We start from the raw sequence: 24,459 nt of genomic DNA, 5'->3' as shown, positions 1-24,459 counted from the left end.
GTTATCTAGGACCACCCAATTACGGAAAAGGCTATAACTTATATTAAAGGAGCCTTAATTATAACGTTAAAGGATCTAGAGGAGCGTTTAGAGAACTAGAGAAATAAGAGACGCATTTTAGTACCTATAAATAAAGTTATAACATTTAGATTAGTACGATAGAGGTTTAAACTTAAAGATAAAAATAAGTTAAAAGTTAACCTAAAGCACCTAGCATACTATACGTTATTATAGATTACGTATATAGACGACATATACAAGATATATAAGAATCTAAAAGAAAAGAATTAGAAATACCCTATAAGGATATACTGGATAATAAATAAGTAATAGTATAGGAATACTAAATATATATATAGATGGCATCCAGCAGAGGGCTAAAAGGAAGGAAGTTTAGTACTTTAACTAAAAAGATTCCTTATGGAAGAATACTTAGACGGATAATAGTGGTGGGAATACCTAGAAAATATATATCTATAGTATATTAAAGATAAAAAGTAAACTAGGCATTAGCTAAAGAGTAAGCCAAGTACACTAGAATTAAGCAGCTAATAGTTAGAAAAAGTAGAGGCCTACGGGACTAAAGGGAGCCAGTGGTAGAGCCTTAAACCCTTAAAGAAATTTAAGAACAGCACCTAAATTTATAAGTTAATTAGCAAGATTAGCAGTTTAAAGCACTAATAGATAGTAGAGTAACGCGAAACTATATCTTACTAGCAGTAGTTAAAAAAAATAGGATTACCTTATAGATAAAAGGAGCAACCTTACCTATTAGTTATAATTTTAGGAGATCTAATAGCCTACGGAGGAGGGATTATTAATCTTAAAATAGGACCTATTTAGATAACTATTAAAGGAAGACAAATTAAGATGTCTTTTAATATCCTACTATTAGGACGGGACGAGGCAGTATTAGGCATGCCTTGGTTATAGGAATATAATCTAAAGATTAATTAGATTACAGGTTAGGTCGATATTAGAGATATTTAACGCCGTAAAATATAATAATAAGCTAAAATAGTATAGTACTAAGTCGGAGCAATATATAAAGAAACTAAGTAAGGCTTAAGTTATATACTAAAGAGATACCATAAATACGGCAAGAAACTATAGTCACCAGAAAGTAAAAAGCTATTAGAGTATATAGTATAGGACTATAAGATAGAGTTAAAACTAGGAATAAGTTTAAAGTTCTTTCCAATCTATAAGCTTACTAAAGAAGAAGGTAGAGCGTTAAAAGAGTTTATCTAGGAAAATCTATAAAAGGGATACATTAGACCATTATAGTTATTAGCGGGTTATCTAGTACTATTTATACTAAAGAAAAATAGTAAACTAAGGCTGTATATTAACTATAGATAGTTAAATAGCATTACTAGGAAGGATAGGTATTCTTTACCCTTAATTAGCGAAATTTAAGACAGGATAGGCAATGCGCAAATCTTTATAAAGATAAATCTAAGATGGGCGTACCATTAGATTAGGATTAAGAAAGGCAATAAATAGAAGGCAGCCTTTAGGTTAAAGGAAGGACTATATAAACTATTAGTTATATAATTTGGGCTTATAAACGCATTAGCAATATTCTAGAAGCGTATTAATAATATATTAGGAGAATACTTAAATGAATTTGTTATGGTATATTTTAACAATATTATTATCTACTTAATAACTAAGGAAGAATATAGGGAATATATTAAATAGGTTTTAAAGAGACTATAAGAAGAACAGATGCTAGTAGCAATTAAAAAATGCGAGTTCTTTACTAGGAAGACCGATTTTATTAAATTTATTATTAAATTAGGCTAACTTAGTATAAATCCAAAGAAGATTAAGGCTATAGTAAATTAGTAGGAACTAGAGAATATTATACAGTTAAAATTATTTTTAGGGTTTTGTAATTACTGTAGAAGGTTTATAGCGCAGTAGTTAAAGGATATTAAGCTATTTACGCGGTTAATAAAGAAAGAAGAACTATAGGTATAGGGAAAGGAGTAAAGAAAACTCTTTAAGAAAGTTAAAGAATTGTTTACCTAGGAGCCAGTTTTTAAGATCTATTAACTAGGACTAAAGACGGTTATAGAGACGGATGCATTAGATTATATACTAGGGGTATACTTTATATAAAGGTATTAAGATAGATGGTACCCAGTAGTATACTATAGTCGGAAGATAATACTACTGAAGTTAAACTATAATATCTATAACAAGGAGTTATTAGGTATAGTTATAGCATTAAAGAAATAGAGAGTATTCTTATAAGGTATAGAGAAACTATTTATAGTTAAGATAGATTATAAGAACCTAATAGGATTTCTAATAATAAAGGAACTTAACTAAAGATAGGTTAGATAGGCAGAGATACTTACAGAATACTATTTTAAGATTTAGTATACTAAGAGTACAGATAATATACGGGCAGATACTTTAAGCTATAAAGCTAAACTATAAAATAATAAAAAGCCATTAGGGGCTTTACTGCGAAAAGATATAGACGGATTAATTAGGTATAATTATTTAAAAATTATAGCAACTTAAGAAGATAATAAACTAGAGAAAGTTTATAAGATACCGGAAAGCTTTTAGGCATAAAGAATTCTAGAAGTATAGCTAAAAGAACCACAGATAGATATATACAAAAATTAAGAAGTAAAGTATATCCTAAGAAGTATAGCAGAGTAGTTTATAGAAGACTTCTATAAGGGACTAACTTAAGGATATAATAGAGCTACGGGCTTAGTATTAAGACTTTAGAAGGAGTATATTATTAANNNAATCTNNANNATNNNNANAAANGTNATAAAGAANTATCTANATTNCTAAAGAAATAAACTAANNAGGCATAAGCTATATAGAGGGCTATAACCTATTAAAATACTAGAGAGACCATAGGAGGTCATATTATAGGACTTTATTATTAAATTACTAAAATTAAAAGATCCTATTACCGGATAAGATTATAACATAATCTTAGTAATAGTAGATAAGCTTATAAAGTGGGGATACTTTATAGCATATATAGAAGAAATCTTAGCGGAAGATGTTGCTAGAATCTATATTAAAGAAGTATTTATAAGATATAGAGCACTAAGTAAGATTATATTAGATAGAGATCTAAGATTTATAGTAGTATTTTAGAAAGTATTCTTAGCGGAGTAAGGAGTTTAAGTAGTAACTTCTACCGTATATTATCTATTGATAGACGGTTAAACGAAAAGATTAAATTAGACACTAGAGTAGTATCTAAGGCATTATATCAATTATATACAAAATAATTGGGTATTATTATTACTAGTTATATAGTTTGCATATAATGCAACACCTTAAGAAGGAATAGGCATATTACTATTTAAGGCAAATTATAGATATAAGCTAAGAATATCGTTATTACTACGGTAAGTAAAGAAAATGAGTAGTACAGCTAAAGAAAGAATAAAGACGTTAATAAATCTTTATATAGACCTTATAGAATTAGTAAAGAAAGTATAAAAGAGAATAAAAAAGTACTATAATGCTAAGAGATCTAAGGGACTAGATCTTAAGGAGGGAGATAAAGTATAGCTACTATATAAAAAATTTAAAAGTTGACGACTAAGTAAGAAGTTAGACCACGTTAGACTAGGACCTTTTAAAATTATATAAAGAATTTCACTGGTTACGTTTAAGTTAAACCTACTAGCTAAAATAAAGATCTACCCCGTATAGCATATTATAATACTAGAGCCAGTATATAGGAATATTAAGCCACCGGTCTATAAAGCAGATATATATAAAGGATAAGAAGAAGATAAATAGTAAGTTTTAAAGATCGTTAATTATAAGGACATTAATAACAAAATATAGTATAAGGTTAAGTAGATAGGCTACACTAAGACTACCTAGGAGCTACTAGAGAATTTAAAAAACGCTATAAAAAAGGTATAGGAGTATTAAAAGAGATTAGGTTAGGCAGTATTAATAAAGAAGGATTACTAAAGAATGAGTTACCTAAGGGGGACCTAAGAAGAGCAGTTGCCGAGCTACTTAGATCTATTTCCTTCTCTATTAGAAGAGAATCCGTTCTTTTATTACCTAGTTCCTATAAACCTTATTTTATAAGTTTCTACTTCTTAAAATAAACCTTCTTATATACCTTCTTAAGACGGATTAGTTAAGTAGACGCCGCTAAATAAGACTTAAGAGCCCGTTGCTAAGTATTAGCAGCCTCCTATTTAGCGTCCTAAGATTAGTATAATTTAGCAAAAGCAATAGACAGTTTATTATCTAGCTATATAGCAGTAGATTAAATATAAAACCCTAAAATAAATTAATTAGGGAACTAGATAACTATTAAGAGTAATAGGTTATGTATATTTAGTATTAGAGACGGAGCGAACGTTATAGGACAAATAAATATTTACTTTAGTGCACTTTAAATAAGAAAACGGTTATTGTAAAGATAGGTTCGCTAACATAATATAAACTAACCCCTCTTTTAAATAATAAGAATATAGAGACAGTATAATCTTACTAAGAGATAATATTGCAGCAATAGTGCGAGCACGACGAGCAGTTAAGGAAGAAGAAATTGCTTTAGGTATAATAAGCAATAATATTAACTAAATTAATTAGATAGATATTACACCTCTAGTAAATAACTTAGAGATATTTTAGATCTTTAAGGACAAAGATAAAGAGGAGGGAGATAGTGTTACGGACGCTTTAAGTATAATATTATAACTACTTAGANAAGAGNTANAAGAAGCTAGTTAGTTAATNTAGGNANNGTCTAGGATAGANCCGATAGAACTATATAATNAGNAATAGTAACTAAGGTTATATAATATAATCTATATAATCTATATAATCTATATAATCTATAATAGAGTAGATAGAGTATATATATATTATATATAAGAAGGATTTTATAGGAGTACGGTTGTATATTTAAGGACCCTTAATCCCTACCTAGATAGTTCCTTTCTTGTAGTAATTCTTAGAATATAATTAGAGTTAATCTATTAGGCAATTACTCCACCAGTTATTATTACGTTGTTGACTTTTATACTTGCATTTCCTATATACCTAGCCCAATAATAAGCCCATCGTAGTTCTTGCTACAAGGTTCCGTTACAAAGGCGGATCTAACTAATTAGACAACTTTAACCGGCGGTTAAAGTTCCTTAATATCTTACGTGTTACGTAATCGTATTATAAACGTTATAACGTATTTTAAGTCTTTTTTAATTTTAAGTCTTTTTTAATTTTGAGCTTCCTACTATTATGTTTTGTGTATTCGTATTAGGTGGTAATTATTTACTTCTATATTATGTTTATCTAGCCGGAGTAGGCCGCGAAGGATAGTCCTTATAGAATTCTTTTACTCATCACCTAGCTAAGGCGTAACTTTAGTAGCATTGCCTCGCCATAATTGTTAGGCTATTCCACAAGAACATTTCTTCCCGACACCGATTTCATTCCGTTTATCGTAAGTCCTATCATCAAAATATGTTGTTACATGCATCACCCTCATTGATTAGCAGCCCGTGTCTAATGAATCAACCTCAAAGCATCCTATTACTTTATGAACACTCCAAGAAACAAACCTCAAGTTAGATGCCTAATTATGTCTGGCCACATCGCTGGTTTTCATCATTCAACATCTTCAGCTGACTTTTGCGGGCTCGGTCCTTTCCAAATCTTTGTTAGCTTCTAGAAGTTGCGTGAGGAAGAAAAAACAACCCATCTGAATAAAATAAAACTGGCGTAACCTCCTCTGGCAGGTGAACAAACACAAGCTTATCCAATTCATTTCCCTCCACGAAAGACTTCAAGTTATTAAGATCCGTGTTGTTCGGTGCGGAACCCTGGACAGTCGGGTCGAAAACTTTCGAGGCTTCGCTCACGCCCGAAAATGAGACTTTATCCTTAACCTTCTGCCAAAGGGCCTCTGCTCCATACCAGAAATCGACTTTAGCCTTTAGATCAAATACGACCTTGAACTTGGAATCCCCGCTCCTTCTAACAACCACCCCCACAGCAAAAGTATCAGGTATGGCCTTCTGCTTCTCATTCTCAGTCAAAATCCACTGCACCTTATCCTCGCCTAGCCTCCCTCCTCCTCTATCTTGGGTCTTTGTCGCCAGCGCCAATATTGTCACCCTTCTAATCTGCTTCCACTCTTCCGCCTTCTTTTTCTCCGCAGACAAGTTCAATCCCAATGGCACAGGCGGCTGCTGTACGTCCACAGATGCGCCCAGTGTCGACTCCTGTTGCTGGAGTACCGAGGTCGGTAGAAGGTAAATGACGCCTTTCTGCGCAGGCGCAAAAGATTTGATGAACGGATCCAGGGCCGGAGTTTGTTTTGGGTCTGTCACGAATTGCATGGATACATCGAGGTGTCGGAATCGGCGGTGCTGGTTCGTGGCTGTGCTGCGCAGCTCGAACTGGAGGACAATAAGGCTGGCGGGCTGGTTGGTGTCGCCTCCAGTATATGTCCCGTGGACAACGTATTTTTGACGCACTGTAATACGGAATCCGGATGCTTCATGCTCATGAAGGGCTTCGAGCAACTCTTCACGCGCGGTGCCTGTTAGGCTGGGGTCCTGAATGAGCTCGAGGTCGAGATCGTCTTGTTGCCGGTCTGATTGAAGGGTGTCGGCGAGGAGGTCGAGTTCGTCCATACTGTCTATGTCGTCTAGCCTGAAGATGGATTAGTTATGAAGGGAAATGGGCGGAAAAATTATAGGAAGAGAATCCTGCCTGCCGGGCTAAAGGTATACAGCCTACGTATGCATGTCAATCGAAGGTGGTGGGGCTCTTGCCCTGGCAAGTTGGACAAGGCTGAGGCTTGTGGCTTGCCGCCATGGTCGAGACCGGGATGGTGAAATGACTTAGGGGCTGTAGAGTATTGAAAAGATCGCGCGCTCCGGCAAGGCTGGAAATCTGCCTAACCGGCGCTGAGGTGCCATTGTGCAAGCTTTGCGAACACTACTGTGAGGGTAGAGATGGATCTGCTCGAGGCCGCAGTGAAGATGGGGGAAGAAGAGCGGGTCGTGGAATTACTTGGCGGCGACATCAGGACGGTGTGAACCCTAGTCTCGGCTGGCCGCCTTCGCGCTAACCCTGAGAATAGGAAGCAGCAGATTTCATCAACCTACTGGGAACGTCTGGTTCTGAAAGCGTTTACGAGCATCTACTAAGCGTGATACAGGAGGAAGAAGAGTATGTGGAATACTGCTTCGGACAAGCGCTACTGAACAAATATAATGCAGTAAAGGAGAAACAAGAAGATGCGGAAAAGAAATGGCTCAAGATCTCTCTGGATATACTGAACAAGAACGAATATTTTGCACCGTATCTGAGAGACGATGGAAGCACAGCACCAGTCTGGAAGCAGGGCCATGCTCTTCACTACGCTGCTGACATGTGGTGCCCTGAGGTGGTCCAACAGCTTCTAAACATCATCAAGTCGAAGCATGCAGACAAACCAGATGACCTATTTGAAGCTGTTTCCGCAAGACACGACGATAAAACGCCGCTTATTATCGCGGTCCGAAAAGCTGATTTGGAAACAACGAAGATACTGGTTAGTTTCGAGCCGAGGCTTCTATACGAACGCTGGCATTCATCAAAAGATACGCCTTTGCACGCGGCAATCGAGTACTTTTCGCGGAACGATGACAGTTTCTGGCCGCCCATAGAAGCTCGCCATGCAATAGTTGAGTGGATAGCTGAATACGATCCTAATACCCTCTGCGAGTCCAATGAATCCATTGCAAAACTTCCTTGGGGACCGCCCTGCCGTTACGCAGAAAGTATCGTTGCTCGAACCAGAAGATTGGAGCCTGAATTGCAGAAACTAAGGGAGAAACTGAAGGACCTTATTTTCAGGAATTTGGATCAAGCTGCAAAGGTCGATCAGGCTCTTTATAGAACTGGTGGTATGTTTAATATCCAGCGAAAGAATAGGTGAACATGGGCAGACGCTAACCTTACTCCTAGACGAGCGTAGGTTTCCCTCACTCTCTGCGGGCTTAACCATGTACTAAACGTCGGGTCCACGATATAGGTAAACTTCATGAGCTGGACTTATCCGACTTCGACTATCAAGATGCGGCTCATAGAAAATGCAATTTCGCTCAATTCGTTGATACTTTTCAGCCGAAAAAGGGCCTCGATTTTGATAGCGTACTTATCCGTGTCCAATTGCCTGACATGTCCAAAGCATTGCATCAAGAAGGCGCGGCAGAAATTGCTAAGCTTCTGAATAAACTACGCAAAAGGAAGGAGGAAGGAGGGTTTGGCGTTAAAAGAATCGTAAATCTAAATGCATGGGATAACCCTTTCCATCCCATCAGCGACAGAGTCATCGCTGTTTTAGTTGACGTGTTCAAGGTTGAGAAATTAAATTGGTACAAATACGATCTCGACCTTGATGCTCTGAAGCGCTACGGTGCCCATTTAAGGAAACTGTGGCTTTATTCAAGTTGCAATTGGGGCGCTTTATTCCACTGGACAAGCGAAGATGGTTTTTTGAACTCTGGACATTTCCCACACGTCAGTTGTGCACCCCCGAGCCATTATGCTCCAATTACCTATCCGTTGTTGACTTTGAACCTAGCTAGAGGAAGTGCATATCATCATTGTTGACACCGATGTAAGTTGCGACTTGTAAGCGCCCCAAAAATGTACCTATACTTACAGCGGTCATTAACTTTAGGGAAAAGGGAAAACTCAGGCACGCCAAACTCTTGTTGATAGGGTAAATGGACGCATCAGAAGGAACAATATTAGAACCTACGTAACTGTCGAGGAGGCGCATCGGCCAATCTCTTATATGACATCCGAAGACAAGACTGCGAGCGAACGGTATGTGTTTTGCATTGATATGTATATACCATCAAAATCACGCGAATACTAATCTCTCGGACATGCAGCTTTTTTGGAACCTTCGCAAGTATCCATAAGTTCCTGGAATCAATGGAGAAAAAGGAAACACTTAAGCCCGAGTTGCGGCTACCACAGCGAAGGATCAAAATCGCCATCATCGACAATGGCATTGACAAATGGCAGGATACTATCTCCGAAAACATCAAGCATGGTGTTTCGTACGCGAGCAGAGTTGATGGCAAGCTTCTACCCTGGTTCACGGCCGCACATGCACATGGAACACACATGGCATCTCTTATTCGGAAAATAAACCCATATTGCGAATTATATGTCTTCAGAGTGAGCTCTTTGAGGGAAGGAATGGATCCTAAAAGGGCTATTGAGGTCAGTTCACATCGCTTTGAGTTTCCGGCACTCCCTCCAGCTCATAAAAGAAACTAAATGTCATTTCTATCGCGACAAATCTAAACTAATATTTTTTATTCATCTATGTAGGCTATGAAGGCCGCCAGTGAGGCTGGCGTAGACGTGATGAACCTGAGCTGGACCTTCGACCATTACTCCGAAGATCTCAGAAATGCTATCATCAACGCCACAAGCTTGTCAAACAGAAACCGCGCTCTAATCTTCTGCTCCACTTCTGACGAGCCCCATTACACAGGGGCCGTATACCCGGCCGATTTTAACTCAACAATCAGCGTCTGTGCAGCGGATAGTCGTGGAAGGCGACGCGCGGAATCACGGAAATCAGGAGATTTGATGATCCTGGGTGAAGGTATCAACGCCGACGGACCAAGTTATTTCAAACAATCTCAAGACTCGGTATCAGGGTCGTCAGTGGCGACAGCGTTGGCGACGGGGATCGCATCCGTGTTGCTGGTATATGCAATGTGTGCGGCTCCTGGGAAGGATGAATGGCAGTACTTTAAAGAGCGGAACATAATGCTAGAGCTGTTTAGAAAGCATATGGCTCCCTATCAGTATATGGGGGATAATGATACGGGTTCGTATAGGTTTTTTGAGGATAATTATGTGGATCCGTATAGGCTTTTTGGAAGGAAGCTTCAGCCCGGGATGGAGAAGGAATGGAGACATATCTTTGACTCGAGCAATTATAGGGGGGTTAAATAGACTAAGCGATGACTATGGCAGAGAAGGGTTGTTTGTGAAATTCGGATCCATGCACTTGTTGATAGAGCAGCGTAATCAAAGTAACCTTGGTAAGTGATATTGTATGTCCGTAATCCTAACACTTTGAATACCATATTTTCTCCATAGTGCATTGTATAGAAGACGAATCCCAAAGCACGAATAACTGTCAGACCAGTTACCTTAGAAAGAAAAGCCGTACTAGCAGCTACTATACAAGAAAATTACGCTGGATGTGCGTAATGCACTTATTTTCTGAAGTGTAAAGTTCGTAGTATCGTATCTCACTACTGCTCGATAGGCATCTGGTTCAGGTTGTAAGGCCTCACTGACGAGGCGAAGTAAACCTGGCAATGACAAGGCGTGATGCGCACGGATCATGTGGTGCGGCTGAGGAAGGAAGCCATCGCCCCACCAGCCGCATGGGCAAATTCTTCGTTTCTGTGATGCCTGTTCTCACGTAATACCTACTATATGTGTTATAAAGACCACCGTCCTCTATACCTTTCAGGGGTGGATGCGAACGCTTCTTATGTCCTTCGACGATCAGGGATCGGCGCTCGCAGAGCTCGCGCAAGCCTCGTCGATCTTCAATGAGGAACGGACAGAAGATAAGCATGAATCACGGCTCTTTACCGAACCGCTGGGTTCTCAAGGCACGATAGATGTGGAAATTCTTGGAGCGGGATCAGTGTTCGACGAATATGACGATATCGTTCTACCGGATGTCCCCGCTCTAGAAATCCCTGATACAAAGGCAGAAAGAGAAGTAGAGGAGCCGACCCCCTTAATCACTATCGGAACTAGCAAGCTTTATGAGCTTTTCGAAGGCGATAAACAACATGACTGCGAGTACGATGCCATATATCTGTTTCTGCGAATTTGCCGGCTGATGCTGGGGCTAGTATTATATTTGTCCATGGTCTGAACGGGGATGCTCTTTCGACTTGGCGATCTGGAAATGTGCTATGGCCCAAACACCTAATTCCCGAGGATTTCCCTCATGCGCGAGTTTTCTCATTTGGCTATGAGGCTCCAGTCGGATCTTTTCCTAATCCTTTGTTTGCCGACACCATTGCGGAGAATCTACTCGATGCCATGACAAAGGTTCGTCATTCCGAACAAGAAATCAATCGACCGATTATCTGGGTGGCTCATAGCCTTGGCGGGCTTCTGGTAAAAGCTGTATGTATACCTCGGTCTTGCTCTCCTAGCAAGTAGTAATAATTCAGCTATATAGTCCCTTGTTATCTCCAAAAGCAAGAGAGATATTGAACCGCTAGAAGCCGCTATCAATGATTCTACGATAGGCATTATTTTCCTCGGGACGCCGCATCATGCTCGCTCTACATTAGGGTGGGCCAACGTGGTCAGTAGGATCAAAGCTGTTGTCTCCCATTCAAGCGATCCCAGAGGGGAGATAGACAACGCTGCTAGTCACACTGATTACTTCAACCACTTACTATTATCCTTCGACGAAAATCTTGAACAGAGCCGTGTATCGATTTACTCGTTTTATGAAACACAGGAAATGGTCGCTGGTGGATTGGCTACATTGGTAGGTCCTAAAGCGACTTCTTTGCAACAACCATTTTTATAACAATCAGAGAAAACTCACAAATGATTTAGGTCACTCAACGTGACAATGCACTCTACCACCCTTCCGAAGAGGTTGGGTTCTTGCATGGGAATCACATCACCATGTGCAAGTTTCAGAATGCTTTTGAAAACGGCTATGTGCAAGTCACTCGAGCTTTGCGAGTGATTCTAACCCGTAACCTAGAATTTCGTACGTTCTTACAACCTATCTATAGATTAGCTACTCAATTAATTGTCCAGGACCGATACATCGATCGTCGAATGACATACTCCAGTCATCCGGTATATTACCTACTCTTGGATTGGACAAGAAAATTTTGACAACCCAAGGTTGCACATTTAATTCAAGCCCGAGTGAAGTGCTAAAACTAACTGACACCATAGGAAGCTTCGATCCAGATGTTGACCTCTCGGCCACGATGGCATCCTCAGCAATTTCACTAATTACGCAGTCAAGTATATTCCATTTAACAGGGATTTTCTAATATTTACTAACGTTATCTAACAAAGAAAAACTCCGCCACCTTAAAAGGATGCTCACTGCGCCTGTCATGGGCCGAAAACAAGTTCCCCCAAGATCCTTCGGAACTTGTGAGTGGGTTATCAATGCTCCAGAGTTTGATAGTTGGCGCAAATATAAGACATTTATAGTCGTGAAGGGCCCCCCAGGTTCTGGCAAGTCTGTCATCGCAAACTATCTCGTGGAATATCTTCAAGACCGCATAAACCGTGAAGACGACGCTACGGCAGGACCCTATATTCTACACTTTTTCTTTAACATCCAGGCAGACGTCAAACAAGCGGGAAGGGAGATGCTTCATCAGTTCCTACAACAGCTCCTCGAAGTTAATACCTCCCTTGTGCGTCATTTTCCTGATGAGAAGATCTTCAGCCACATCGACAGAGGAGAAGAGGCAAGGTGGCCAATAAAAGAAGCACAGGAGCCTCAGTCAACATATCATATGAATACTGCGCGACGATGGACTGTACCAGATTCGAGTGATGATGATGACAAGCCTACAGCCTGGGTTCTTACTAGCGAACTAGAACATCCACAGAAGCCGAAATCACCTTTTGATGTTGATGATCTGATCGGAATACTAGTAGCGATTCTAAGAGACACCGAGGTGCCTGGGAGCTATTTTGTAATTGATGGGTTGGATGAATGTGACGATATGTCTTTATCTTTGGTACTACGACTGCTCGATCACATCCGGAAGATTGATGGGACCAAAATATGCCTGACATACCGCCAAGATCCAGCATTGGAGATTAGATTGAAGGAGCACGTGATTGATGCCGAAATACTCTGGATTGCCTCTGGCGATGGTTTTCTTGAAGACATTGACTCTTTTGTCTGTAGACAACTGGATTCTCTCACCAAACAGCAACGGCTTCCACCATCCAGAATCCAAAAAATAGAACATCTCTTCCAGAAGACGCACTCGAATACATATTTATGGATCACCCTCATAACAAAGATTGCCGCCAGTCTTCCGAACCTAGGTTGCGTCAATAGTTTTCTTCAAATTTTTGAGGAGCGGAGCTCGTCTAATATAAGCGACCTCTCCCGGATACAAGAGATTTACAACTGGACCCTTTCATTCTTGGCGCGAGAGCGTGATCCAGTGGCTCTGTTAGCATTGTGCTTCGTCGCTATTGCATCTCGTCCCCTAACTGTCGAGGAGCTCTCCAATTTTTTAGCTGCGAGTGAAAGTTTTCAGAGGGAGGATCAATCCAACGCCAGCACAACATCGTCGAGCAAGCCTTCACAATTCCAGCTCTGGCTGCATCGTAAAACTGTGGCTGATCCCGCTTTGAAAGATATGTCGGACCTTGACGACACCAGACGGCTTAACCTTCAAACCTGGCTAGATTCGGAACTTTTTGGCCTTCTTACCATTCGAGGCGGCCTTGTTGCACTTATTCACCCATCTTTGAAAGAGTCTATCCAATCTTATCTTTTAAGCGAAGGTCTAATGCACTATGTTCAGCGATATCTGGGGGGAGCTTGTCTCGTCATTCTATGCCTACCGAGAAGGGGGAATGTTCACTTTCGTTACAGTGACAGAACTCATATACCACCCATTGAGGTCCTAGACTACGCTATTACCAATTGGTCTGAACACCTCCGAGAAGCTCGTGAATCCGCGCTGGAACTACAAAGTCTAGTAGAAGAGCTTTGGAAGAACCGTCAATTTCAGCCATTGCTTCTGAAGCTGGCTGGGAAAAATTATCTTCCGAGGTCAAAGCCATCTTTGCCTTGCGTACTTGCAGCATTTAACCTACGTTTCAACCTCGAACACTTCCTTCCCACGTTAGCGGCTGCTAAAAAGGAAAAGCGAAGTAGTGTGCTTTCAATGGAGGTAAGATATGCAGCAGCGAATGCGGCGTTTGAGTCAATTCAATTGCTTCAGCGTTGGGGTTACGACCTCACAGCTTATGACGAGAACAAGAAGAACGCAATGGATTACGCCGTATGGACCGGAAACAAGAAATTTTCGAGTAAGCTGGAAAAGCTCACAAACATCAAACCAACAGATGTTCCGGCGACTTATATCCTTGATACCGCTGAAGACGATAGAGAACTCAAGCGCGAATTAGACCGTATGATGGAGGAAATGAATCATGAGGAATTTCGACGTCGCCAAAGCGATCTCCTGAATTCCGCTGTGCAATTTGGCAAGACCAACTTCATATATGTTCTTCTCGTACCCCACATAGACGCTGGTCAAGCCCAATCAGCATTAGAGAGTGCGGTAGAAGCAAAACGACCGGAAATTCTGAGGGACTTACTGGAACGTTTTAGCTTAGGTGGCCAAAAGTCAAATATTCGATTCGGTGCAAGTTTACGACTGGCGGCCAAGAAAGCGGACGTGAATATCACAGAGCTGCTCTTGAAATACGGGGCTGATTCTAATGAAGAATACAAGAACGAACCATCGGCATTGCACTTCGGAGCCCAGAGCGGCGAATTGGAGGTTGTAGAGCTACTAGTACGTTTCCGAGCTCGGAAGTCCGCCACGGATAGCAGAGGGAGAAAACCGATTCACTGGGCCGCTAGACAGGGTTATTCCCGGATTGTCCAATTTCTCGCCTCACCTTCAACTGACCAAGATCTATCCGGAAAGAGCGCTCTTTTCTTGGCTTGCAAGAGTGAATCTTTGCCGACGATTCGAGTCTTATTAGAGTACGGGGCCAGCGTGAACAAACCGGACTTCCGTGGAAGAACTGCTCTACATGCTGCAGCATCTAGCGGAACAAGGGATATCGTGCGGTTACTCTTCGCAGAGGGGGCAGATGTAGAAGCGAAATCGGATACTGGGATGAGACCTCTGCACGAGGCAGCCCTTGGGGGTTGGACCGAGATCGTCGAAGAGTTTCTAGAGACTGGAGCCACGGTATATGCGCTCGATATGAGCAGACAGACAGCTCTGCATCATGCTTGCAGATCATCAAATTCGTGTATAGATTTGCTTAAGGTCCTCCTCCATCATGGCGCTGATCGAGAAGCTGAGGATGATCAGGGACAGCTACCTCTCCATTTGGCGGCTAAGAAGGGAAATCCTGCTATGGTGCTTTCGCTGGTCGAAAATATTGAAGATTCAATATGCAAAGAGGACAAGTATGGCAAGACAGCTTTGCACAATGCCGCACGAGCTGGAAACACTGCCGTAGTAGAATGTTTGCTTTCAGCGATACGGAAAGCCCCCAACCTAGCTAATAACCTTAAATGGTATGTTAATCGAACTGATACCAAATGGAAAACAGCACTACACCATGCTGTCGAAAAGGCGCCCATCGAACTTTTCAACTCGCTGCTCGACAGCGGCGCAAACCCCAGCCTGACAGACAACGAAGGCAACTCCGTGCTCCATTGCCTCTGCTCCTCCGAAAACCCTGTTGACTTTGTTCAGAAGCTAGAAAAACTGGTCGGCAATTTTTCAATATACCAATTCAACAAGAGGGGTGCAACTCCAATGTTGTGTGCGTTGCAAGGAATCAGCAATGAAGACGGCAAAAGATTGAATAAATGGGAAGCGTTAAATGAATTCAAGAAGTCTACAACAGGGTTCGAAGGGATGAAGCCGAAGGTTTTGATGATGGATTTTTGGAGAGTATTGAATGCTGGTCGGATGTTGCATATGTGGAAGAGGAAGGAGAAGATTCGACGAATGCTGCCACAACCGTGGGTTGTAATACTCGACAGCCTCCTGCCTCGGTGTAGAGCAATCAATGCTTGCCAGTGATCATTTGCTAATTTAGAATTGGGATCTCCTTCGGTTTCAGGAGGGGCAAAAGCCTGAGCTCTATCCGCATGAATACATTTTGTCTCTACCATTGTAAGTCCAGCATATATAGACTTCACTTCTGAGGCAAGCTGCTCTTAAGATATAGGGCGTGAGTCGGGTTGAAGTAGAAGGTTTGGATATCGAGAATCAAAAAGCCGAATTTGCCAAGAGGTTGGGGTTTGCATCAACGGGAGAAACCACGGTTCGTAGTTCGCCGGTTTGGGAAAATCTACTGTTTCGCGAATAATCTGTGTGTGTTTTTATAATAACCTGTATGACTCATAGACTACTAAAAGTTAATACTAATAAGAACTAATCCCCAGCACCCCGCAGAAACTATCAATCTCCAGCCCCCCAGCAGAGGTAAGAAACTGTCTTTTCCACTTGGCGTCTTTTCTAACTTGTTTATAGCCCGATGATATTGAATGCGTCGAGGTACAATCAAACGAGGACATCAGCACTGTTGCCGAGAGAACACTGAAAAGAGCCATGGGAAGCGCGGAATACGGAGCGGCCGGAGAGAGGAACACCTATGGGAATCAAGCAGGCCGGGACCCCCTGGAGGATAGATACGACATGAAGGAGAGGATCAAGAGGTTGGAGGATTGGATGACGAACATTGATACCCAAATGGCCGACCACCATGCCCAAATCGCTGATCTCCAAGATCGTGTCGAAATCCTCACTACAGATATTGAAGGATATCACAGTATTAGGCACAGATCTACCGATGTCCATCGCCGAGATGTCCTGCGGAACGTTACTGAGCAAGGAAGTATCAAAATTAATAAGGGTAATATAGCCGCCGATGAGGGTGATGCGATTACCGATGCAATGCTTTATGCCACCCACCAACGAGATGACGAGGATGTTCTAATTAGTCTTTACGGACTAACTGCCGATCAAATATTGTTTCTTAGTATGTGTCAGTTTATATAGCCGCAAGCTAATACTCTATAGTCCACGCCCGTGACTATCGTAGTATCTCTACCCTCAATGCCGGCGCAGCCTGGAGGGCAAAAGGACCGAATAATATCCCGGCAGATGTGGCCGCTACCTTTCAGACGTTTACCACAGAGCTTATACGAACCATAACCAGACGGCGCCACAACTCCTAACAGGGCTTATTCCGCGTTTTAGATGACTCTTAATAACCACAAGTAGAGGGCTACGCCAAAAAGGACAAAGCGTTACTGTGTGATAGTGTAACTGAGGCCCTTAATGAGCTGGCCGGTTGGTTGAGCGTTGCGCCTCTAAGGCATATACAAAAAAGTCGCCATTTAAGAATTTCATAGTTGGCACTGCGCCAAAGTAAGAAAGGGACTAGCCACCGACTTTGTACCTGAAACTTGCAGGTTCTCGACGTGGCTTTGAGGCTTGAGCCCTGGAACTCGATAACTAGTTGCTCGATGCATGAGACGCACATCTCATCATTTCATCCTAGATTCTCCCCCAGCCCCCTATCCAACAGCCATCACGACATCCCCATCTCCATCCGCCTCAGTATCTGTTTCAGCCTCTTCCTCCGCCTCTACATCATTCTCAGCATCTCCCTCCCTCTCACCAACCTTCCCCTCAATCCACCTCACCCTCACCAACTCCTCCCTCCACCCCACCCCCTCCCCCCCCCCCCTCCCCCCCTCAGCATCTCCCTCCCTCTCACCAACCTTCCCCTCAATCCACCTCACCCTCACCAACTCCTCCCTCCACCCCACCCTCTTCGCCCTCTCCCTCTCCCCCCTCCCGTCCAACTGGACCCCCTCCCCCCTCCCCCACAAAAACGCCTCCAACCACCCCTCGACCTCCTCCCTCGCATACCCCGTCCCACCCACTCTCCTCCTCCCACCATCCCTGAACCCGCCCGCCCCCCTACTCGCCCGGACCTCCTGCCCCGCCCACCCGGCCAACATCTCCCGGCCGGCCGAGAGGTGCGTCCAGAGTCGCTGCATGCCGGGGCGGCCGGACGGCCAGCGGGCGGCGAAGTCGGCGCGGGCGCGGGCGAGCAGGGGCGCAGAGAGCGAAAGGAGCGGCGTGCTGGGGTGGGCGAGGAAGGTGCTGAGAGTCAGGGACGGGATCGGGGCGAAGAGGGCCCAGATGTAGAGAGCCAGCGAGGGGTAGGCGAGCGGGAGGGTGGGGAGAATGAAGAAGGGGGTGGTGGGAGAGGCTGGGTGGCGGGCTTGCGGAGTGGGTGGAGTAGATGGAGCGGGTGAGAGGACTGCCGGTTGGGTTCTAGGTTGTGGAGGGTGTTTAGTGGAGGTTGGGAGGCGGTTTGGGGTGTGTGCAGCGTGCGTTTGAGATTTGATTGGTAGAGATGACTTGGCTGGTGCTGTCTCTGCTGGTTTGGATGCGGTCTTGTCGGCCTTGTTGCTGGTAGCTGCGGAGGGCCTGGCTTCTTTGCTTGTGTGGATGCTTTGACCCACACTCCCAGCTAGCCCTGTGCTATCCCGTCCTTTCTCTTCTACCAACTCCGCCAGAACTGGAGCCCAGGAATAGTCCTCGTTTATTAAGCTCAGGAATGCAAGAATAGCATCCCGAGTCTTGTAAGCCAAGCATATTATAAGGAGGTTCACCCGAATTTCATCGCTGAGATCCGTGGTCGCATTGATAAACAAGTCACGGTAATATGTGCGGAGGCTCGGTATTTGAGATTTGCGCGAGGAGACAGAGACAAAGTAGTGAAGTTGGTGCTCTGCTTCGCCATATATGAGATCGAACGGAGGAGGGGTAGATATTGCTGTGGCAAGCGGGACGGTGTGGTTAACTGTGAGGGTGTCAATCGGGACTGAGCGAGTCGGCAGTTCAAGTTGGAGGGACGCAGCTTCCTGCGTTGCTGCGTCTTTGTGAACCGAACTAGGTGGAGTGAAGTCGGCTCGAGTATCTACCATTTTGTCTTTAGTCGCAGCGTTTTGGGGGCTTGTGGTGAGATCAGATACTGCCCTTTTGCTAGCCCGTTGTGTCGACCTTTTGTGAGCGGCTTCTGGCTGTGAAGCTGCATCTTGAAGGTTTGTGCTATGCTGCCCGGTCACGCTAGAGTGTGAAGTATTTGTTTGGTTCTTGCTTGGGAATTTGTGAATTCCATCAGGTTGTGAAAGTCCGTTAAAGGCGACATTCGTTAGTGATTGTGCTTGGACTTCATCGAAAGTACGTTTGAACAAGTATACAGCTGTCGGCGGCCTGTCTTCCTCGTCTAACATGCCACTGTTTTGAATAGTACCAGTAGACCTCGTAATCCTCGAGCCACGCTGTTCGTATTCTTGGGCCGTCGTAGGGTTAGAGATTTGTTTGCCCGACTGCAATTGCCTACTTTCAATAGTTTGCGTCTTGCCCAAGCGTGATTCTTTTGTTAGGGGAGCAATCCCGCATGAACCAGAAGTTGCGCCTGCCGGCAGATCTGAAGTAGAATGCAATCCTCTGGTGTTGACAACACGCTCTGGCTGCTTGCGCTTTGATGCTATCTCGATGTAGTCGACGGGTTTGCGCGTTTTTTGGCCAGGACTTCGAGTTGCCATGACGGTAGCAGGTCCGGAATACCAAACTATGAATGCTCTCCGATTGAAGTTATATTTAGAGCAATATCCGAGCTTCTGGATGGCTTCAAATGTGAAGTATTGCCATGTGAGGTGAAGAACTAGCTGCCAAAAAAAAAAGACCAAGAGCCAAGTGCCAGATTTGAAACGGCTGAGTGGTTAGAATAGAAACGGCAGTTAATGGCTAAATCGGGCCGCCAGTTCAAGATTCGTGTAAGCTACAGGGCTCGTGGTTTTGGCTTGAGACGCAAATGTCAATCACTGTCAGAATGTGTGAGAAAGGAAATTCAGGAATTTCGATATCAAAACAGCAAATGCGGAAGGAAATGGCAGAAAGTGGCCGGCTGAGAAAGCGCCGGAGGGGTTTAAACATATATATTATTTAAATATATTCTCTCATCATATCGGTTGGTCGGGTGGCGGCGAAGTTAACAAAAATGTCCTATCCAGACTAGGATGTCTCGTAATCCATGAAAACCGTTGAGCAGCATTGAGTGTGGCAGTAAGTCACCTAAAGTAAAATGCCCTTTAGATGTTTTCTACCATTGTTGGTAGGGGGGTAGGCGGACATCCACAGGAGCTTCCTGCGATCACGTGATAGCCTCGCTAGTATATAGATTCGTTCTTCGTGACGGCTCCACCTTATGGACACACCATACACCTGCGTCCCCGTGTGACAACTATCTCTCTTCGGCGAGATAGTCTTTTTGCAGGTTCGCTGTGTGATCCTCGCAGGATCCTTTTCTTTTGCCCTTTTATATTCCGCTTTCCTTCAAACAAGCGAGATTATATATCAGTGAATCACTGAACGAATCAAATTAGAATCAGCTCGGTCAAACTTCCGCCTCACACTCACAAGACCTGGAAGAGTCTGCTTTTACAGCACCTGCTCACTTGCAATGCCGTCACAACCCTAGTCTGCCAGTATATCAATACTTCAATAATTAGTCCCGCCACCGCCCCTTAATCATGAAACCGCATCGCCCTTTCTGAGTAGTGACACTAATCGAAGAGTTCCTCGACGGATGAGCTTAAGATTATACGTAGTACAGCTGTCTGCGCATGGATTTCATGGAGTCTTCTTCGCACCCCATATGATGGAGTCCATCAAAGCATATGGCGACGCATCCAGGTCCAACCCATTTAGAGGAGACTGCGCCATGAAAGACGAATCATCGAAGGCTAGAGCATCATTGAGATCATCTAGTGTATAGCTTGCAGTCGTTGGAGAAGTCTGAGTCATCGTCGCCGAGGCATCTTCTGCTCTACGGCTTTGCGCTCTGGAGTCCTGAACATTGATGAGCTTTTGTAGTGCAGCAATCGATCTTGTGATTGGCGCCGAGAGCTCAGCGGGATCAACGTTGGAAGTAATATCTGAAAGGACGGAGACCAAATTGCTCAATAGTGTCCGGACTCGTTCATTTCTTGATGGTTCGCCTAGGAGGCCAAGGAGCAAAGCCGAGCTTAATGACCGGTGTACAGAAGCCCAAGATCGAGTCGCGAAAGGCGTCATGTTCTGGAGACCGAGAAATGCTTCTACCGTGTTAGCCAGGCTGTCGATACAGGTCTTCCGCAGGGTCTTTGACAAATCAAACGCTGCAGTGCTAGGACTGATCGCGGGGCGGCAGAGCTCTGATGTAATATATGAGACGTGAAGGTACAAAGCCCAGTGTTCTAATTGGTCCCTCATTGATCGACATCTCCGGGAGTCTTTGAGGTAGTCAGCGGCATCGAACATGATATCCTGAAGCTGATTCCGATGCTCGGTAATCCGCATCAAAGCATCGTTGGAGTTCTGAGGCGACTGCCGTTCGCGAACGATGTCAAGACCCACTTTGCAAAGGCGGTACATGCATTCAACATAAGTCCTTGTTCCGGGAGTTGAAGCTTGGCTTAATGGAACAGTATGGTCGATCGTGGTGGTGGAAGAAGCTCTGTCATAGGAGATTGAGAGTAGACTATCCTGCCAGAGAAGAGCCCACCAGATCTTGCTTCGGATGGCTTTAACCTGGGGAGCCACAGATGGAGGGCAGACTCGGTGCAGGCCTAGCGTCTGCGACAGACGAACGGTAAGTCCCATGAGCGACCAGGCCACTCCAGCATTCATATTGTTCGAAATGACATTTCCCAGGATCAGTAGTGTCTGAATGCTTTCCAATGTGGCGTGTGAAAGGAAGTTCGTGAAACGGAGGCATTCGAAACTGCAGCAAATATAAACCTGAGAAGTCAATTCCCGTTCCTTCCGCGGCAAAGCTGAGCATTGGCATCCGGACGCTAAAAGCGCAAATAGCAAACCAATCCATTGCAAGTTTTTGCCGTAGATGACTTCCTCTGTCACTCCACTATTGGCTTGGTTGGATTGAGCACTAGCGCGATTAATGAGAAACAAAAGAAGATCTGATTCGAATTGGTCAATATCCGCAACTGCAGGATAAACGATGTGCGCGGTCTCTCGATAACACCGGAAGAAGCTCAAACACTCAGAGTCATTTGGTAATGCGTTGGACAGCTCGACCGCTCGCGATATGGACCCATGTGGCAGCCCCCAAAGATCTACGAAAGGGTAGGTAGCACTCTCATTGTCCAGGCCAAACACGGGTAATATGCTCTTCTTCCCCAAGAGATCCTGTATACCAGGCCACTGGGTGTCACCACGGCCTAATGCCATCACCAATGCAGGCACGGAGCTAGGCCCAAGATGTATCGTCTGTCCAGTAAGATCGTTCTTGGTGTGTATCCCTTGTATGCGAACATGTCGTTGTTCGTTGTCGAGAGGAGCAGCCGCAGCAAGTGGGGTGTTAGTCGCAGTCGCAGGCGAGTATCCATTTGAAGGAGCATTAGGAGACACCTCAGAAACTGTGGTAATCGAGTTCTTCAAATCTGCTAGGGATTTCTCTGCACTCTGGAGCTTTGCGCATATCCGATCCCAATCCTCTCGAGGGAGAGTGACAGTCCCTCCATGAATGTGTACCATGCCATTTGAAAAGTCACCTCCGTTGTGCCCAACCCCAAGGCTTGCGCGTTTGGCAGGAGGGTGTGTCTCGGCTGGGGGGTGGTATGTACATAGTTCGGGATGTTCTCTGACTTCGGAAAGATTAGTGGTCTGCAACCGGGCATTTCTTTTGGCGATGAAGCACTCACCAATGCATGTCTTGCAAGGCACTGATTGATCGCATTTTACCTTGCGCTGTCTGCAAGGATAGCAAGCCTTGGTTCGAGATAGTTGTTAGTGGTATGTTATGGAAGTAATGCTCAATGAAGTAGGAAGCTTGTAGAGGTCGAGGATGGGCTCTCAGAAGAATGACGGTGCTGATGGTGGTAGATAAGCCTCGCATCCGAGAAAAAGCATCCAGTGGAGCAATGGCTAACATGCAGAGTTTGAGAAAGCGATGGTTTAACTTTCGACGGCTTGGAAACTTAAGCTGACGCACCTTGTATTCTCTGGCTTTCCGTTTCCGGCGAAGGATTTCATCGACGTCAGATCGTGGCGGTGTGTCTTGAGCAAAAGACAGGGAATTTGGCGGAGGGCTGTGATTGTCCATGTCCATAGTGGGCGACGAGTTTATTATCCGGCGGTAGTGCGTAGTGCGTAGTGCGGTGTTCGCGGTGTCGTTGGCTTTTCGACGAGCCAAGAGAGGGGTTCAAGCTTAAACCGGCAAACGAAAGGGCGCCCGTCTGTATACAGTAAAAACTAGTTAGTACGATACGAGTTGTACGGCCAACCGTATCGTCATACCAAGGGTATCGTTGTATTCAATATTTGTATGTCAGATGCACCCAAAATTAAAATTAGGTAATGATATTTATATATCTAGCAGGCCGAAATGGTGCGATCAGCTACACCAAAAATGGTCATAATCGACGTCTGTTTGGTGTTGCAATTTCATCGCCTTGGATTCGACGTTTCGTGCCTTATAAGGCTTATAAGTAAGTCTCTCTTACCGTCTTCTTGTTATTCCTAATATAAACGAAACTTTTATAAGGCCTGTAAGGCCTTATTAAGCTTAATTTAAGGTTGTTCAGATTCGTCGTTATCTATTTCTGCATCGCGATTAGGCCCTGCGTAGAGCTCTGCTACGTGCTCAATAAGATCCTTAGTTGAATCCTCTACTTCCTCACCTGGAAGCTCAATAAAATTGCGAATATTTATAACATTACGGATTCTTCCCGCCGTACGCAGCTGCTCTGCCATTTGCTCTAACTTATCTAGAACGGGAGGGTCTATATAATCGTAAGGGCGACGAACCTGATCCAACGTAAGTTGGATAGTTGGAGGCTTGTAAAGGCCATTGAAGATTTCGCGCCGATTGTCGACGCTCGAAGCTGTTCAGCAACGAAGCTNCATGATAATGCAGTGAGTGATTTTATCATAACGCTAAAAGGACCGACACTCAAATAAAATGTAGCCATCTGTGAATTGGCTCGTACGGAGATGTACCCAAAATGCTCTTAGAATGGCGACAGCACGGATAGCTAAGCATTTTTGTACTCTAAATCCTGCAATGGCGCTTGTTCAGAGTGATAATAAAACACGATAAACAGTCCAAGATGCCTAGACATGATGCTATCGTAGTAACTTCAGCCGCCAAGTAAGAGGTGCAGCTAGTAGACGTTTGTACAGTTCTCCGGTCAAGAACACTTCAGTGGCTGGTCAGTTTAAGAGAAGACTCTATTTCGACTACTAATCTTTCCCCTTTCCTCTAAGGCTCAGCCTCCTTATAACGAGATCGTTTTTTCACCCACGATCATGACAGGCCAACACAAACATGTCCCTCCCAGATTTAGGAATTTCATACGTGTCCTAATGGAAACGGAAAAGGGGCGACCCCATAGAACAATTCCCTTGGTGGAAGAATATGAGCAAGTTATCGCAGGACCTAATTTACCCTAGGAAATCCCAAGTTGGACTTATTAGGAAAGGAATCTCATATGCTAACTCTCTTCACCCTTAAGGAGCTGAATGGATTTAGTGAAAACCGGGATGTTGATATATTTCATGGAATGATTGAAGAGTTCTTAAA

General features: G+C 43.8%; 7 protein-coding genes across 7 annotated transcripts; 4 read left to right on the top strand and 3 right to left on the bottom strand.

The window, feature by feature from the left end:
- Nucleotides 1–5,399: 5,399 nt before the first annotated feature.
- On the bottom strand, nt 5,400–6,838 carry K441DRAFT_657107 (uncharacterized protein). The gene has a single exon (XM_067648121.1). It carries the CDS (start codon nt 6,660–6,662, stop codon nt 5,685–5,687), a length of 978 nt encoding a protein of 325 aa, XP_067505950.1. The 5' UTR covers nt 6,663–6,838; the 3' UTR covers nt 5,400–5,684.
- Nucleotides 6,839–6,946: 108 nt separating this feature from the next.
- On the top strand, nt 6,947–10,002 carry K441DRAFT_607538 (uncharacterized protein; the record flags this gene model as incomplete). Its single annotated transcript, XM_067645443.1, has 8 exons — nt 6,947–7,064; nt 7,115–7,922; nt 7,984–7,989; nt 8,051–8,538; nt 8,603–8,638; nt 8,702–8,850; nt 8,919–9,255; nt 9,367–10,002. Exons 1-8 carry the CDS (start codon nt 6,987–6,989, stop codon nt 10,000–10,002), a joined length of 2,538 nt encoding a protein of 845 aa, XP_067505949.1. The 5' UTR covers nt 6,947–6,986.
- A 378-nt stretch (nt 10,003–10,380) lies between these two features.
- Nucleotides 10,381–14,838, top strand: K441DRAFT_47055 (uncharacterized protein). Its single transcript, XM_067641859.1, has 8 exons — nt 10,381–10,872; nt 10,926–11,205; nt 11,261–11,578; nt 11,650–11,809; nt 11,860–11,901; nt 12,004–12,075; nt 12,130–14,615; nt 14,684–14,838. Exons 1-8 carry the CDS (start codon nt 10,538–10,540, stop codon nt 14,729–14,731), a joined length of 3,741 nt encoding a protein of 1,246 aa, XP_067505948.1. The 5' UTR covers nt 10,381–10,537; the 3' UTR covers nt 14,732–14,838.
- A 107-nt stretch (nt 14,839–14,945) lies between these two features.
- K441DRAFT_552161 (palmitoyltransferase) lies at nt 14,946–15,287 on the top strand (the record flags this gene model as incomplete). Its single annotated transcript, XM_067643131.1, has 1 exon — nt 14,946–15,287. A coding segment is annotated over one exon (342 nt), but the record flags the coding sequence as incomplete, so codon positions are not given.
- A 960-nt stretch (nt 15,288–16,247) lies between these two features.
- On the top strand, nt 16,248–16,965 carry K441DRAFT_47057 (uncharacterized protein). Its single transcript, XM_067641860.1, has 2 exons — nt 16,248–16,274; nt 16,323–16,965. The coding sequence occupies exon 2, from the start codon at nt 16,401–16,403 to the stop codon at nt 16,848–16,850; it is 450 nt and encodes a 149-aa protein (XP_067505946.1). The 5' UTR covers nt 16,248–16,274; nt 16,323–16,400; the 3' UTR covers nt 16,851–16,965.
- A 145-nt stretch (nt 16,966–17,110) lies between these two features.
- On the bottom strand, nt 17,111–19,519 carry K441DRAFT_47039 (uncharacterized protein). Its single transcript, XM_067641856.1, has 2 exons — nt 17,669–19,519; nt 17,111–17,551 (listed from the first exon to the last, which is right to left on the bottom strand). The coding sequence occupies exons 1-2, from the start codon at nt 19,418–19,420 to the stop codon at nt 17,372–17,374; spliced, it is 1,932 nt and encodes a 643-aa protein (XP_067505945.1). The 5' UTR covers nt 19,421–19,519; the 3' UTR covers nt 17,111–17,371.
- A 988-nt stretch (nt 19,520–20,507) lies between these two features.
- Nucleotides 20,508–22,980, bottom strand: K441DRAFT_551901 (uncharacterized protein; the record flags this gene model as incomplete). The annotated part of the gene is made up of 3 exons (XM_067643122.1): nt 20,508–22,522; nt 22,580–22,646; nt 22,870–22,980. The coding sequence occupies 3 exons, from the start codon at nt 22,978–22,980 to the stop codon at nt 20,508–20,510; spliced, it is 2,193 nt and encodes a 730-aa protein (XP_067505944.1).
- Nucleotides 22,981–24,459: the final 1,479 nt, after the last annotated feature.

This window comes from Cenococcum geophilum, assembly GCF_001692895.1.
Source record: "Cenococcum geophilum 1.58 unplaced genomic scaffold K441scaffold_13, whole genome shotgun sequence".
Taxonomy (NCBI): domain Eukaryota; kingdom Fungi; phylum Ascomycota; class Dothideomycetes; order Gloniales; family Gloniaceae; genus Cenococcum; species Cenococcum geophilum.
Note: the sequence above shows the minus strand (reverse complement) of the source record. Positions and strands in the feature narration are given on the sequence as shown.

Excerpts from the sequence above, each read along its gene's own strand:
- K441DRAFT_657107 (XM_067648121.1), bottom strand. The coding sequence starts at position 6,662 with ATGGACGAACTCGACCTCCTCGCCGACACCCTTCAATCAGACCGGCAA.
- K441DRAFT_47055 (XM_067641859.1), top strand. The coding sequence starts at position 10,538 with ATGCGAACGCTTCTTATGTCCTTCGACGATCAGGGATCGGCGCTCGCA. Across the intron at positions 11,902-12,003 it reads TGACATACTCCAGTCATCCG|GAAGCTTCGATCCAGATGTT; the intron begins GTATATTACCTA and ends CTGACACCATAG. Across the intron at positions 14,616-14,683 it reads TGGAGGTTGTAGAGCTACTA|ACAGGGTTATTCCCGGATTG; the intron begins GTACGTTTCCGA and ends CTGGGCCGCTAG.
- K441DRAFT_47057 (XM_067641860.1), top strand. The coding sequence starts at position 16,401 with ATGGGAAGCGCGGAATACGGAGCGGCCGGAGAGAGGAACACCTATGGG.
- K441DRAFT_47039 (XM_067641856.1), bottom strand. The coding sequence starts at position 19,420 with ATGGCAACTCGAAGTCCTGGCCAAAAAACGCGCAAACCCGTCGACTAC. Across the intron at positions 17,552-17,668 it reads TGTGGGGGAGGGGGGAGGGG|GGGGGGAGGGGGGGGGGGGA; the intron begins GTCCAGTTGGAC and ends GGAGATGCTGAG.